This window comes from Episyrphus balteatus, chromosome 3 (genome assembly GCF_945859705.1).
Source record: "Episyrphus balteatus chromosome 3, idEpiBalt1.1, whole genome shotgun sequence".
In the NCBI taxonomy this organism is placed as follows: domain Eukaryota; kingdom Metazoa; phylum Arthropoda; class Insecta; order Diptera; family Syrphidae; genus Episyrphus; species Episyrphus balteatus.
In genome coordinates this window covers 36,342,449-36,358,873 of record NC_079136.1, presented here as the reverse complement: position 1 = coordinate 36,358,873, position 16,425 = coordinate 36,342,449, and the positions used below count along the sequence as shown (strand labels likewise).

The 16,425-nt window shown below is 35.4% G+C and overlaps 2 protein-coding genes and 4 long non-coding RNA genes across 8 annotated transcripts; 2 read left to right on the top strand and 4 right to left on the bottom strand.

The window, feature by feature from the left end:
• Positions 1-733: 733 nt before the first annotated feature.
• LOC129914931 (uncharacterized) lies at positions 734-3,148 on the bottom strand. The gene has a single exon (XM_055994383.1). The coding sequence runs from the start codon at positions 3,146-3,148 to the stop codon at positions 734-736; it is 2,415 nt and encodes an 804-aa protein (XP_055850358.1).
• A 75-nt stretch (positions 3,149-3,223) lies between these two features.
• On the bottom strand, positions 3,224-5,272 carry LOC129915460 (uncharacterized). The gene is made up of 3 exons (XR_008772308.1): positions 4,869-5,272; positions 4,710-4,804; positions 3,224-4,650 (listed from the first exon to the last, which is right to left on the bottom strand). It is a non-coding gene; the product is annotated as an uncharacterized LOC129915460 (long non-coding RNA).
• Positions 5,273-5,586: 314 nt separating this feature from the next.
• On the top strand, positions 5,587-8,144 carry LOC129915459 (uncharacterized). Of its 3 annotated transcripts, none has more exons than XR_008772306.1 (4): positions 5,587-5,725; positions 5,815-5,875; positions 5,936-6,144; positions 6,206-7,372. It is a non-coding gene; the product is annotated as an uncharacterized LOC129915459 (long non-coding RNA). The 3 variants fall into 3 exon arrangements; XR_008772307.1 differs by adding an exon at positions 7,421-8,144 and having other exon boundaries at positions 5,725-5,875; positions 6,206-6,821; XR_008772305.1 differs by lacking the exon at positions 5,587-5,725 and having other exon boundaries at positions 5,742-5,875.
• Positions 8,145-9,378: 1,234 nt separating this feature from the next.
• LOC129916014 (uncharacterized) lies at positions 9,379-12,190 on the bottom strand. Its single transcript, XR_008772396.1, has 3 exons — positions 11,787-12,190; positions 11,628-11,722; positions 9,379-11,568 (listed from the first exon to the last, which is right to left on the bottom strand). It is a non-coding gene; the product is annotated as an uncharacterized LOC129916014 (long non-coding RNA).
• Positions 12,191-12,208: 18 nt separating this feature from the next.
• LOC129916016 (uncharacterized) lies at positions 12,209-12,902 on the top strand. Its single transcript, XR_008772397.1, has 3 exons — positions 12,209-12,643; positions 12,733-12,793; positions 12,854-12,902. It is a non-coding gene; the product is annotated as an uncharacterized LOC129916016 (long non-coding RNA).
• On the bottom strand, positions 12,900-16,125 carry LOC129914930 (uncharacterized). The gene is made up of 3 exons (XM_055994382.1): positions 15,624-16,125; positions 12,982-15,570; positions 12,900-12,916 (listed from the first exon to the last, which is right to left on the bottom strand). The coding sequence occupies exons 1-3, from the start codon at positions 16,123-16,125 to the stop codon at positions 12,900-12,902; spliced, it is 3,108 nt and encodes a 1,035-aa protein (XP_055850357.1).
• Between the last annotated feature and the right edge of the window lie 300 nt (positions 16,126-16,425).

Below are 16,425 nucleotides of genomic sequence, written 5' to 3'. Positions count from 1 at the left end.
CGGGTGGAAAACATTCCACGTGAAACTCACGATAGACTGGCAAAATTGCGTTGTCTGAAATCAGAAAAGAAAAATATAAATATGTATATCCAGCGCCTTAATTTTCTACGCAAAACCTTCCAAAAATGTTACGTTATAGTCCTATATAACCAATATAATAGAACTTCACGATAAATCGATTGGGTTTTGTAGTTAATTAACTGAAAAACAAAAAAAAAACAACGGCTTTGCTTATAGATTGTTACTAAAATATAAAAACAAAACAAAATGACCCATAACCCAAAAGAGGATTTTTTTTTGTATACCTACTGTTGCTCTCAGCACAAAAAAAGAATATCCAAAGATAAAATTAAATATCAACCAGAAGAGAAGAGAGAACCCAAATTTAATAAAAAAGAACAATCCTTTTTGAGTTCACAAATCCAATCTCTAATTTAATTTTATTTCCTATATAAAAGAACAATAGGTAAATAATTTATAAATTTACATAGTAACAGGGTACTTACATTTGGTATAACCAATATACAAAATAAAGTATATAAAAAAAATATGCTTTAGCAACTTGAAAATTTAACTTTTTTTACGAAGATCTTTTCTTTAAATGGCGGGAGCCGGCTCAACATAACCTCATACAAAATGAGGTATGAGAGCCATGCAATTAAATATAGTTGTCTCTTTCTTTAGAATAAATAAATTTCATAGGTACTGTTTGATTACTAAAAATAGAATAACCTTAAGGACTCGATGACATTCCGGGGGCCGTCTGAGAAGTAGGCGAAGACTCCAAGTCCAAAACAGCGAGTCTTCCTACAGATCTCTTCTTCTTTATAGAACCGTTTGATAGTTTAACGTCGGCCATTCGAACAACCCCATCTGGACCAGCATAAACTTGGATAACACGTCCCAAATGCCAAGCCGAACGTATCTCATTGGGTTCAATTACGATGACAACATCATTCACTTCGACTGGTTTTGTTTTTTTAAACCATTTGGATCGTCTCGTAATAGTAGGCAAATATTCCTTGTACCATCGTTTTGTAAGTTCGGCCATCAGATACTGAGATCGGCGACTATAGAATCGGCTGAAACAATCGCTATCCGAAAATACTCCAGGAGCTGTGACATCTCGATCGTCCTCTCCGAATAGCATTGAGTTTGGCGTTAAGGGCTTGGGATCCTCAGGGTCGACCGGGATGTGAGTGAGCGGGCGCCTATTCAACTGCCCCTGAGCTTCAGTAAGGGCATTTCTTAAGACATCCTCTCTAGGCACGATACCCTTTAGAACAAAGTCGATACTGTTTTTGATAGATTGTATGAGACGCTCCCAAGCACCTCCCATCCAGGGAGAGTACGCAGGTATGAAGCGCCACAAGATACCTTCATACCTTGAAGAATACTCGCAAAGGGAGTTCTCCATCTCCTTAGCGTCTTTTTCTAACAGATTTTTAGTTCCCACAAAGTTAAGGCCATTATCACTGTAGAAGAATCTTGTTACAACACGATTTATTACAAAACGCCTTACCGCCATGGTGCACTGGTCTAAGCTCAAATCATTTAAAACCTCTATTTGTACAGCTCTGAACGTTAAGCAAGTGAAAACCATCCCGTAGCGCTTCACCGTACCTCTACCAAATTTAACCAACATAGGTCCGAAACAATCCACCCCTACATGGGTAAAGGGTTTGCAGTCAAAGGCCAATCGAGCTTCAGGAAGTTGACCCATTATCGGCATAATTGGTTTAGTCTTCAGATATTTGCACATAAAGCACCCTTTTCTTACTCTCTCAACAGCTGAACGTATACTTATTATCCAGGCGGATTCACGAATATCTGATATTACTGTCTCGGTTCCTATGTGAGAATTTTTCTTATGATGATATTCGATAAAAAGATCAACTAAAGGATGTCTGTTAGGGAGTATCGCTGGATTTCGGGATGAGTATGAAGAATTTGCCTTTTGCGCTCTTGAACTTAGCCGCAACGTTCCGTCTTCGTCCAGAAACGGTGAAAGGCTCAGTAATGAACTCGAAGAACTGACCATGCCACCTGACCTCAAAGAAGCTATATCCAATGAAAAACACTCACCCTGAATCTTGCGAAACATCCATTCTTCAGCTTTTCTGAACTCGAAAGGTGTGATGTAAGCTTCTTGTTCGATGGGCCTTCTTTGAAGAAAGTGTTTAAATCGCAGTAAAAACGCAATAGCTCGAACTGATGAACACCATCTTGTTTGAAATCTAGCAGATAACATCTCAAACGCACCGTAATAAAGCTTTGGTTTATAAGTATGAAGATGAGTGATGCAAGTCTTAGTATCTGCCTTCTCAACGTAAGTAGTAACGGGCCAATCCTCAAAAGGACGTTTTAAAAATTCTGGGCCTTTGAACCAACGTGTATCTTGATTACCCATTGAAACGTCAAATCGCTTAGTGCCGTCATCAGCCACGTTATCGATAGAACCTACATGGAACCATTCACGAGGTGAAGTAGAATCCAATATCTCACCTATCCTTGAAGCAACAAAAGACGGCAACTTAGAATTAGACGAGTTGATCCAAGCCAGCACAGTTTTCGAGTCTGATAAAAAAAGAGACTCATCGATTCTAATAGTGTGCGAGGCCTTAATAGTAGCTGCTAATCGAACACCTAGCACAGCAGCTTGCAACTCTAGGCGTGGTATGGTTAATTGCTTAACGGGTGCGACTCTAGCCTTGGCCATTACTTGCGTAACTTGAACCTCATCTTCTCGAGCAAAACGCAAATAAGCCACAGCAGCAAATGCCTGTTCTGATGCATCAACGAAAACAATCAAACTAACTTTGCAGTCGTCTGGGTTAGCTAATAAGTAACGGCGAGGAATCTTTATCTTTTCGATGTTCTTCAACTCTTTTATAAAGTCCAACCACGCGTTACTTAATTGAGATGACACCGGCTCGTCCCAATCGTATCCTTCTCTCCATACCTCTTGCAATATAATTCGACCACGAATTATGAACTGAGAGATCAATCCAAGAGGATCAAAAAACTTCATGATCGTTTTTAGCATTTTTCTTTTGGTGATAATTGCATCTTGGGCCAACATGTCTTTTAGGACTTCATCATCCGAAATCTTATACGCGAAGTTATCAGTGGTCGGATGCCAATACATTCCTAAAATTTTGGATACCAAACTTTCGCTTTCATTAGGATTTATACATACCAATTTAGGGTTGACATTATGTTGCTAGGCAAGAGGAGCGGAGGAGGTGTAGGTAGGTCGGTAAGGTAGGAAATAGGATGAGGTAGGAAATCAGAAAAGGAAGTGTTTGGAAAGGAAAGGAAGGAATGTCAAGTTCCGGAGGACGTGGCCTGCTTGCGATGCACGGCATAAGCTCGCCGGATGGGGGGGATCTTGCCCCCGAAACTTAACCTCACCTGCTAACAAAAACATAAATCAGGCCGAGAACAAAAATCGAAAAAAACCGTTTTTGACAGATGTGACAGCAGACGGACTATCATCATCTCAAGGGCACTGCGGATGTTGGTGCAGTGTGGCCTATACCCTCCCAACCATGGAAATCCGCGGCCATGTTTGGATTCCCCCAAAGATGGTGGATGATCGGTTTCAGATCATACCATCTTCACTTAAACTCCGCTACCATGACACCCCTGAAAATATCTTCAAAAAGGCAGAGTTTCATTCACATGAAACTAAACAAAACACCAAACAAGTAGATTCTTTTCGACCCTTGGCGTCATTTAAGTTTATTCACATCATTGAATATAAAGAATACAAAACGACTTTTTAACTACAAAAAAAAATCGAATCAAATTTATCACTCGAAATTTACAGGACAATTTAACTAAAAAAAAGAATATTAGAAAAAAAAACAAAGGCGATTAAAAACCCTTCCTCGGAGTCGAGTTATTATCCAAAAAAAAGACACTGTTACCCTTTTCGGTAATAAATTTAGCTTTGACAAAAAAAAACGATCCTGGATAGCCTACCCCTAGAGAGCTCTTTGGAGGTATATTTCACCCTAGGATACCCAAAAACGAAAATTTCGCGTTGACCCCTTCAAAAATGGTTTTTATCACTTACATAATAATTAAATTTGGGAAATTAAAAAAATAAATAAATAATAAATAAATTTAAACTTTGACGCACAAAAAAAAAATGTTTTAAATAAATAACGGACAATCACAAACACATAATTTCGTTTTCTATTTGCAGCTTTAAATTTTTTTCTTCTTTTCATTTTGGTAATCTTTTACTTTTCCGATGTTTTAACTTGTTCCCTTTTGTTTATTTCTTGTATTTTATTTGTCAAATTTTATGATCTAAGACTCACGGACATTTTGATTTCTGTTAGGTTCCCAGCTTATTTATCGGGGGGCGGAGCTCCCGATATTTGGGCGTTCGGGTTCAGAGCCTATACTTTCCAAAGAATAGGGTAATTTTCACTCCTTGTTCTGGCTCAATATATCATTAAAAACCCTGACCGATATAAGGCCCGTAGTCGGTGGGTTAGCCAATGACAAATTGCAATTAGAATACAAATCAGCAAGTTGGAAGTGGAACCTCGTGAGCAGGAACATTAAAAAAAAACATCCATAAAATATTACAGCGGCCCAGCACTCAAATTTCTAACTGGACCGCCGGAAATTCACCTAAGATATTAACGGCTATACTAATTTTTCTATTAAAAAAACTTCCAAAACTAACTCACCACTTTTATGTTTTCATCATTATGAATTTTATTTTTCCTTCAGGATTTCAAAAATAATCGGGAATATTCCTAAAACACTTTCTCAATTTACCATTCTAAAACAAAAAAAAACACAAAAAATGTACATTTAATAATTTTTACTGAGTTACAATTACACACTTTTAATTTTCGCCGCTGCAGCGTATGGTACCACGAACTGTTGAGAAATGTCAAGAATTTCAGTCACAACAAAAATTATGTCTCATATCATAAGACAGGAAGGTAAGCTATGCATAAAAAAAATACTCGGATGATTTTCCTCTAACTGCATAAGATCATCCGATCCACATCTCTCAATAAAAACAACAACAAATATTGTACGAAGATACAAAAAAAATCTACATGTATTTATGTTCTTTTCCTTTCTTTGATCAGTGTGTGTGTATAAAAATCATAATTTGTGTCATTTTCCTTTCTTCTTCCAAATTCGTAGTAAGGGAGGTACCATATTCATATATAATTCAAAAAAAAAATAATTGCCTGTAACCTTTCACCCACAGGTGGCCTAACAGTATTAAGGTGCAACTGCATTGGTCCCTTTTTAATTGACCATCGATCGTTGACACAAAATACGATGGGAACATTATTCGACAAAAAGAACCGATCACGACATGAATTTACTAAAACAACGGGTAACGAAATCAATTATAAAAACAAACACGTGTAAATGTGTAAAAGTTTGTAATCGTAACATGAAAACCGATTTAAGATTATTTCTTATACGAAGAAACACCGAATACCCATCATGGCATATATATTTCCATACTAATTTGAGCCGCTATGGGACCCGTTTCGTAGTCGAGGTCGGACTCACTTCGGAACCGATTCGGACCGAGGTCGGACTCGTTTGCTTGAAGGGAAAAGTTAAACTCGATCTACCGTACTGTCAACTCGATCCTACATGTATACGTATACCTATGAATCTTTTATTTTCTTATCGCTGTCAATCTGTCATTCTCATTCATTTAAATTTCGTGGTAAACAATAAATTCTTAATCTGTTTTTATTTCGATATTTCCTTTTTAGCTCTATTTTTCATTACTAAAAATTCTTTTTATATTTTCAGCGATGATCGCGACTGTCACCGAGGGAACCTCCTTCAGGGATTTCACCAAGGAAAAAGAATGGTAAGTTTTGTTTACATTTGTTGCTTTTGCAATTTTCATTGATTCCTTTTCCCATTCTAGGTCATGATTGCATCGGATGGACCAGTTCCCCAGGCGTCCGTAACAAAATTTGCGGCTTATTGGGATACATTCCCAATAAGACGCAAAAATAAAAAGGAACTTTTTTGGGTCGCCTGGGAACTAGAGTCGTTTCTCATTTGCAACAGGCCATTGCTCAGGAGAAGAAAAAAGTATAGACACAGTGGTGTCGGAACTGAGTGAATGATTAGGTATAAAATAATCAAATAATTTGTATTCTTTATTTAAGTATTTCGTTTTGGTTTATTTCAGGTTGCAAATTAGGAGTGGCAAGGAACCATGTGGGGAAAAACCCACGTTCAAAGCCGGGCAAAAAAAAAAAAAAATGTATTTACTAAGTACATGTTAGTTCAAGAACCATCGATGCCTTTCTTCCAGCTTAGTACACTCGTGAAGCAAGATTTGGTATGCAATTGTGTCGTTTATTCGCCCTTGAACTTCCCTGTGAATCTTGAAAAGAGAGGATAGTTTTATTTCACGACCGGAGAAGTATTAGTGGTGTCGTGTTGAGTATCTTTCACTCCATCACAGCATTGAATTTTTGCGTGAGCGGATTTGAATGCAAAGTGCATTTTGTTTATTGTGAACGAATTCATGGGATAAATAAGATCAGCGATGAATATTACCTGTCCCAGAGGGGTGTATCTGATCACTTTATTAGAAGTCGCGTTATAGTTACAGTGAAGATAAGTAGCTTATATGTATATAATCTCTTTCCTCATTAATACTTTTCTTTTTTTTTTTTCGGATTACCTGTTGTCAAAGGATTATGGAGTGTTATACAGGCGAACGGCAATAGTGAAGCACGATTGGGAACAACTTGATTTTATCAACGAATTTAATAATTAGGATTCACTTAATATCCATGGTGAGTGGTTTGATTATTTTGATATTTGAAGTATGAAAAGAGCTTGTTATTAAACTATGTATATAAAGAGCATGCAAAAAAAAAAGGTTTAATAAATAATAAATAAATAAATAGAGAATTGTATAAATAAAACTTAAGTCTAGTATCACAGTAGAATAAATAAACGAGATAATAAAACGTAAAATAAGTAAATATCACAGATTCAATAAAAAATTAAAATTGTTCTAACTAAAATTAAAAACAATTAAGCTAAAAGTAAATTATTAAAAGTTAGTTAGTTATCAGTCTTTAAAAAATAAATAAATTTTTGTTAAAATATCACAGATTATTAAAAGTTAACTAGAATATCAGTATTAAAAAAAGTATAAAATTATTAAAATATCACAGATTAAAAAAATTAAAAATATCAGTCTTTCCAAAAATTAAAATTCATAAAATATTACAGTTAGCTTCTTAGAGTTAGTACCTAAGTAAATAAATTCAGTTAAAATCAATAAGTAAATTAAATAAATAACATTTAGTAACATTGAAAACACTATTTTTAAGCATGTATTTAATAAAATATACAATAAAACATCAAATTTTGGTCTTTTCATCAGAATTGTTGGGACAAATTATTTTGAAACAGGGTGTTTCGGATTTCTGGTGGTTTATTTTTTTCTTCTATTAAAAATTTTCAAGATTCGTGAAAATTTTGTTTTTCTAATTTATTTTTAACGGCGAATGCAAACACCTTATTAAATAAACACACGACGATAAGGAATACATAGAGACGGTATAAAGACAACGATACCCAATTGGTACTCTCGGCCTATTTTGAAAATATTTCGTATCTAAAAGAATTCTCGAACATTTGAATGATGCATATTTGGGACTTTGGAAAATCGAAGGAACGTTAACACCTGAACAGTCTACATTTTGAGATGTGGATCGGATAAGTCTATCCGAGATCAGAGGAAAACATAATACCTTGCCTGGTTTCTATATCTAAATTTAGTTGTTGTTGGACTAGTAGCTCTCTCTACTTCCCTTTTCCAGGTTTAGATTTCGTGTGACATTATTTCTCAACTTTAATTTATCCGGTTTCAATAAAAAAAAGTAATCAGCGTTCAACATGTAAGCAGTTTTCAACAATAAATGTACAAACAAATATCAACAATAAACTAAAGTGGTGAGTTTTTGAACAAATTCCTTTTTGTTTTCTCAGAAAACCAAACTAAATCAAAAATTAACCTAAATAAGTAAATAAGTAAACTATATTGTAACAAAAACAAAAAAAAATAAATTAATAAATAACTGTAACTTTAACGAAAATTGAAATTGTAAACTAAATGTAATTCTATTTTCAAAAAAAAAGTGTATATATCAAACAAAAAATATGACACTTATAGCAAAAAAAAAATGTAATTAACAAGAAAACTGAATAAATAGAAATAAATAAATTAATAAATAACGAAAATATTTAACAAAAAATGTTTAAATGAACAAAAAAAAATAAATATAAACAACGAAGAACGAAAATTTGAAATAAATAAATGTTTAATTAAGAATTCACGATTTTTGAAAGTATTTGAATGTACCTAAACAAAAACTAAAATTTCGAAATTTTCAAAAAAAATAAATGTGGTTTCAAAAATGAATTGAAAAAAACCAAAAAAGTTTATAATTAAATATAGAATTGTTTTCAAAAACTTTTTACCTAAACCTAGTAGATTTTTCAATAACCAGTTTTGAAAAACAATTTATAATACCGAAAGGAATTGTGTAACAAAAAACTATCACTACAAAAAAAACAAATTTCTAACTTATATGTTTTTGAAAAACTTAAAGTAATTTAACTTTTTAAAAAAACTTAAATTTTACCAAAAATTTATTAGAAATTATTTCTGAATTCTCCAATATCAGAATTTTTATTTTATCAAAAAAAGCTGAATTAGAAAATTAAGGGAACAAACAATGTAAACTTTAACTGAACAAATAAACGAAAGAAAAAAAAATACTAAACTGAAAACCAAAGTTTTTTCATTCAACAGAAAAATCTTATATTTGAAAAATTTTCAAATAACTACTTAATTCCTAGTTTCAGTACTGAAAGTTTAAAAATTCTTTTTTTTTTTTCAATCAAAAAAAAATAAATTTCAATAAAGAACAAACTAAGTAATTTTCTTTGATAAAGCTTAAAATTTCTTTTATCAAAAAAACTTAAACTTTTTTGAGAAAATCCTCAAAGAAGAAAAAAACTTAACCAAAAATAACGAAAAAAACGAAAAACAGATATCGAAGATCAAAAGAAAATATGTATATTCTTTTCTTTTTAACTTAAATTTAAGAAATGTGTTGTATATTTGTATTATTTTATGTTTTGTGTGTTTGTATCTATTTCTATGTATTATTTAGGATCTTTAAAACTTTTTATATCACCATATGTATTCAGATACAAAAAGGTAAATTTAGAAACTTAAACTTAAGTTTTGAACGAAATGAACAGTTTTGAACAGCCATAGTATTGTTTTCAAAAACATTAACAATAATTTCAATTAGACTTTTGAAATTGAACAAATTAGAAATAAGTTTCGTTTTAGGGTTTAATTTCATCAACATACGGGGTGCTTTTGGTAGCTTTGTTAGCAAGATGGTACGATCCTACTTACGACATCACTAAAAAAGGACTTCGGACAGACGAACTAAACTCCCTTGAGATGACAATAAAATTGGACCAGAACTTTATTAGAAACACTAACAAATCACATTACAAAGTTTTCCTAATCGTTCCCGCAATCCTAGACTGTCTCAGGGACCTTGTCTAGAAGACATGAAACGACTAGTAAAACTCGACAAACCATATTGGAAGGATGAAGTCAGACTACACGTCAAAAACAATCATCACTTTCAAGTAGGAACTCACAAGACTATAGGATTAGAAAATTGAAAATTAGAAATTGAAAAGTAAAATGTATTAGGATAGGATTAGGGAAAAACGATACAAATTACGTTATCTGTTGCTACTGCAAGTTCATGAAAAACAACGTCGCAATACACCTAGGTACATCTCTGGGATCTTCCTGGTGCAGACTTACGTGTTTTCAGAGACTATGCAGCAACAAGAGATAAACGCAAACAAACACTAACCGCAGTCACTGTGAATTTTCAAGTACTCGTCGCGATACACCTAGGTATGTCTCTGGGACTTTCCTGGTGCAGACTTACGAGACTTAAAAATTCACAGTAAGTTTGGTTGAAACTTCACAACATAAAAAAACTGAAACTAAGACTACAAAAATCTAAGACAAGTGCCTTAGACGTTGGGCGCCATTTTGTTGCTAGGCAAGAGGAGCGGAGGAGGTGTAGGTAGGTCGGTAAGGTAGGAAATAGGATGAGGTAGGAAATCAGAAAAGGAAGTGTTTGGAAAGGAAAGGAAGGAATGTCAAGTTCCGGAGGACGTGGCCTGCTTGCGATGCACGGCATAAGCTCGCCGGATGGGGGGGATCTTGCCCCCGAAACTTAACCTCACCTGCTAACAAAAACATAAATCAGGCCGAGAACAAAAATCGAAAAAAACCGTTTTTGACAGATGTGACAGCAGACGGACTATCATCATCTCAAGGGCACTGCGGATGTTGGTGCAGTGTGGCCTATACCCTCCCAACCATGGAAATCCGCGGCCATGTTTGGATTCCCCCAAAGATGGTGGATGATCGGTTTCAGATCATACCATCTTCACTTAAACTCCGCTACCATGACACCCCTGAAAATATCTTCAAAAAGGCAGAGTTTCATTCACATGAAACTAAACAAAACACCAAACAAGTAGATTCTTTTCGACCCTTGGCGTCATTTAAGTTTATTCACATCATTGAATATAAAGAATACAAAACGACTTTTTAACTACAAAAAAAAATCGAATCAAATTTATCACTCGAAATTTACAGGACAATTTAACTAAAAAAAAGAATATTAGAAAAAAAAACAAAGGCGATTAAAAACCCTTCCTCGGAGTCGAGTTATTATCCAAAAAAAAGACACTGTTACCCTTTTCGGTAATAAATTTAGCTTTGACAAAAAAAAACGATCCTGGATAGCCTACCCCTAGAGAGCTCTTTGGAGGTATATTTCACCCTAGGATACCCAAAAACGAAAATTTCGCGTTGACCCCTTCAAAAATGGTTTTTATCACTTACATAATAATTAAATTTGGGAAATTAAAAAAATAAATAAATAATAAATAAATTTAAACTTTGACGCACAAAAAAAAAATGTTTTAAATAAATAACGGACAATCACAAACACATAATTTCGTTTTCTATTTGCAGCTTTAAATTTTTTTCTTCTTTTCATTTTGGTAATCTTTTACTTTTCCGATGTTTTAACTTGTTCCCTTTTGTTTATTTCTTGTATTTTATTTGTCAAATTTTATGATCTAAGACTCACGGACATTTTGATTTCTGTTAGGTTCCCAGCTTATTTATCGGGGGGCGGAGCTCCCGATATTTGGGCGTTCGGGTTCAGAGCCTATACTTTCCAAAGAATAGGGTAATTTTCACTCCTTGTTCTGGCTCAATATATCATTAAAAACCCTGACCGATATAAGGCCCGTAGTCGGTGGGTTAGCCAATGACAAATTGCAATTAGAATACAAATCAGCAAGTTGGAAGTGGAACCTCGTGAGCAGGAACATTAAAAAAAAACATCCATAAAATATTACAGCGGCCCAGCACTCAAATTTCTAACTGGACCGCCGGAAATTCACCTAAGATATTAACGGCTATACTAATTTTTCTATTAAAAAAACTTCCAAAACTAACTCACCACTTTTATGTTTTCATCATTATGAATTTTATTTTTCCTTCAGGATTTCAAAAATAATCGGGAATATTCCTAAAACACTTTCTCAATTTACCATTCTAAAACAAAAAAAAACACAAAAAATGTACATTTAATAATTTTTACTGAGTTACAATTACACACTTTTAATTTTCGCCGCTGCAGCGTATGGTACCACGAACTGTTGAGAAATGTCAAGAATTTCAGTCACAACAAAAATTATGTCTCATATCATAAGACAGGAAGGTAAGCTATGCATAAAAAAAATACTCGGATGATTTTCCTCTAACTGCATAAGATCATCCGATCCACATCTCTCAATAAAAACAACAACAAATATTGTACGAAGATACAAAAAAAATCTACATGTATTTATGTTCTTTTCCTTTCTTTGATCAGTGTGTGTGTATAAAAATCATAATTTGTGTCATTTTCCTTTCTTCTTCCAAATTCGTAGTAAGGGAGGTACCATATTCATATATAATTCAAAAAAAAAATAATTGCCTGTAACCTTTCACCCACAGGTGGCCTAACAGTATTAAGGTGCAACTGCATTGGTCCCTTTTTAATTGACCATCGATCGTTGACACAAAATACGATGGGAACATTATTCGACAAAAAGAACCGATCACGACATGAATTTACTAAAACAACGGGTAACGAAATCAATTATAAAAACAAACACGTGTAAATGTGTAAAAGTTTGTAATCGTAACATGAAAACCGATTTAAGATTATTTCTTATACGAAGAAACACCGAATACCCATCATGGCATATATATTTCCATACTAATTTGAGCCGCTATGGGACCCGTTTCGTAGTCGAGGTCGGACTCACTTCGGAACCGATTCGGACCGAGGTCGGACTCGTTTGCTTGAAGGGAAAAGTTAAACTCGATCTACCGTACTGTCAACTCGATCCTACATGTATACGTATACCTATGAATCTTTTATTTTCTTATCGCTGTCAATCTGTCATTCTCATTCATTTAAATTTCGTGGTAAACAATAAATTCTTAATCTGTTTTTATTTCGATATTTCCTTTTTAGCTCTATTTTTCATTACTAAAAATTCTTTTTATATTTTCAGCGATGATCGCGACTGTCACCGAGGGAACCTCCTTCAGGGATTTCACCAAGGAAAAAGAATGGTAAGTTTTGTTTACATTTGTTGCTTTTGCAATTTTCATTGATTCCTTTTCCCATTCTAGGTCATGATTGCATCGGATGGACCAGTTCCCCAGGCGTCCGTAACAATTATCCTCCGGCATCTGCTGCAAAAAGTCACGGCTGTTCGATTGTATACCAACTAAATCGAAGTTCATCGAACGACATATACGCAAGGCATCTTTCGTGACTTTTACGGCTTCTTCCATAGAGTTGTGGCTATTAAAATAGTCATCGACATATGTCCGTTTTGTTAGCCCATCAACCGCTTCGGGACACTCAGCTTTAAAACGGTTGGCGTGAACATTTTTTACATATTGCGCGCAGGATGGGGAACACCTTGGCCCAAACATCATTACTTCCATGATATAAACAGTTGGCTGCCTAGTTGTGTCTCCATCTCGCCACAGAATACGTTGGCATTGTTGGTCTTCGGCCTTTATGCGAATTCTATGAAACATCTCTCGCACATCACCATTCACCGCTACTTCACGCTCTCGGAACTTGAACAGACCCGCATGCAGTGGAACTAAATTATCAGGTCCCTTTGATAAATAAGTATTCAAAGAGACGCCATTGACTTTAGCCGCCACATCTGCCACACATCTCGGCTTTGGAGGAGACTTGTTAGGATTAACTATAATAAACGTTGGTGCGTACCACACCCTAGGCCAATCCTTTTTCAATTCTTCTTGCGACGCAATTCTGGCATAGCCTTTTGTGAGCAATTCGCGAAAATAGTTGTTCTGCCATTCCATAAGTCGGGGATTCTTCTTTAAAGACTTCTCCAAAGAAATAAGGCGTTTGAATGCCATACCAAAACTGTCGGGAAGTTTTACATCATCTGAAGTCCACAGAAGACCAATCTCATACTGTGTACCCACTTGCTTTAAAGACTGTTCCATAATATCTATGGATCGACTTACTTCTCTGCTAACAAATTCACCTTTTGGGGCCATAACACCGAATTCTTCAGTGGTGAAATGATGACGAACAAGCTCGTGCAGGTCTGCTTCCTCTCTTATGGCTTCGTGAAACATGACTCTCATAGAAGGTTTTGATGCTGGCTCCAAACAGGATAGAGCCATTGACGGAGCTGATCTGCCGTACACTATCCAGCCTAAAAGTGTCTTTAAGGCATGTGGTTCGTCATCCTTGCCATGGCGTTGGCCTCGACCTAACAGAAATTTCGCCTGATCCAAGCCAAGCAGGATTTTCGGTCGAGCGTCCACCAAATCAACAAGTGGCAGTCCTCTGAGATGCGGATATAAACTTTTCAAATGCGTAACATCGATGGACTGGCTAGCCAGCCCTAGATTCTTGATTGTGTATACGTTCTGCAAAACATACCTCTTGCGAGTTTGTATACCAGAAACAGAAAAAGTAGTTTTCTTGCAATCTTCAACTCGAGAAACGCCTTTTGTCCATTGTAATGTGAGTTTTTTAGATTGCCCATTCAAACCAAGTTCATGAAACAGTTCTTCATCAACCATCGACAAGGAAGAACCGTCATCCAAGAAAGCATATGTGTCTACAAATAGGTCACCGTTGCCATAAATCCGGATGGGGACTATTTTAAACAATATAGACACATCAAACCCAACGTGAGATGAATGAATATGTGGTTGCGGTACAAACGGCACAGCTAATGAATTCAATTCGGTGCTACTAGTATTTGCTGACGTGTGCAACAATGGATGATGACGTCTACTGCAACCTTCAATACCACATGAACGTTTTTTGGCACACACTTTCCATTGATGTCGAGATGGATTCAGACAAGTAAAACAAATAGACTTCTCCTGAGCAAAAGCTTGTCTTTCAATCGGTGTCAACGCCAAAAACTCATCGCATTCAGATAAAACATGCTTTTTTTTACTACACTTGCAACACAAATCGTTCGTAGACACAGAAGCAGGTTGGTGTAAGAGGACTCTGGATGTTTTGTTGACAGCTTTCTTTTGTTCAGATCCAACCTTCAATAAATCAGGTGGTAGGTCAATAACTTTCTCTGTTAAGAACTCGGCAAATTGTTGAATACTGACATTCAATAAACCTGACTTCCGTTTTTGCCATTCTTGGTAGAGACTTGCACCTAACCTCGAAGCCAGACAAGTTAAAACGTACCCATTTGTCAGGTCTTCTTCTTTATTTATAGATTTCAAATCTGCTACGAACCCATTAATTTTGACAGCCCATATGCGAAGCTTTGGATCACATTTTGACGAAAGTTTTGGGAGGTTCAACAACTCGGCAGTCAAATCATGGACAAGAACATCTGAACGCCCAAACATTGTGCGCAGCGAGTCCATTATTGCATCTGCGTCTGATGAATACTTCAATCTATCACTCACCATATGATATGCCTCCCCTTTCAATGCTTTTCTTAAACGAGCAACGTTCTCTTTATCGCTGTACCTTCCCTCAATTGTGGTCGATTTGTAGACCTCTTCAAAGTATGGCCATTCCCTTTTATTCTCGCCAGAGAAACTTGGTAATTCTTGCACATTGTTGCGATTAAGAATTGTGAGAAGCGTTGCCATATCTTGGTCTCGGAAACAACTATCACGAGCCCCTGAATCCTTAGGAGGAATATCTCGAAACGGTGAAGACTGATTTTGATCGATGTTTTGTTTTAATGTACTGCTTAGCAGTGCTTTGTGATTCGCTTGAATTTTTTTAATTATTTCCAGCTTAGTCGAACTCGTAGCATTTACAGATGGTTTTAGAGGTTTAGAGCCGGAGGGAAGAGCAGAAGAGGCTTTTGAAAGTTTAAACTTTGTCTCAGCAAGTTCAGCTCGGAGCTCAACCAACTCTTTGTCTCTTTGCTTAGCAGTGCTTTGTGATTCGCTTGAATTTTTTTAATTATTTCCAGCTTAGTCGAACTCGTAGCATTTACAGATGGTTTTAGAGGTTTAGAGCCGGAGGGAAGAGCAGAAGAGGCTTTTGAAAGTTTAAACTTTGTCTCAGCAAGTTCAGCTCGGAGCTCAACCAACTCTTTGTCTCTTTGTGCTACAGCAGCTTGCGCAACAGCAGCAGCTTCAATAATAATATCCACATTTTGAACAACATCATCTTCTTTTGCTAATGCAGCCAAAGACTCTCTGTGACTCACATCTTGGGAAGTACTGTCTTCTTGAAAGACACAATCATCTTCTTCGCAGAACCATGGAGTTAACGTGTCATATTTGTCGGGATCAAAACTATGACAATCATAATGCCACCATCGTTTGCACTTGTCGCAAGACACCATCAAATCATCATCTTGCCTGGTGCACTTCGACGAAGTGCAATGTCGAACTTCTACTGCCTGCATCTTAACTGGGCAGGAATTTCTTGAATTTATTTCAAATGAAATAAAATAATGTTGCTCTCAGCACAAAAAAAGAATATCCAAAGATAAAATTAAATATCAACCAGAAGAGAAGAGAGAACCCAAATTTAATAAAAAAGAACAATCCTTTTTGAGTTCACAAATCCAATCTCTAATTTAATTTTATTTCCTATATAAAAGAACAATAGGTAAATAATTTATAAATTTACATAGTAACAGGGTACTTACATTTGGTATAACCAATATACAAAATAAAGTATATAAAAAAAATATGCTTTAGCA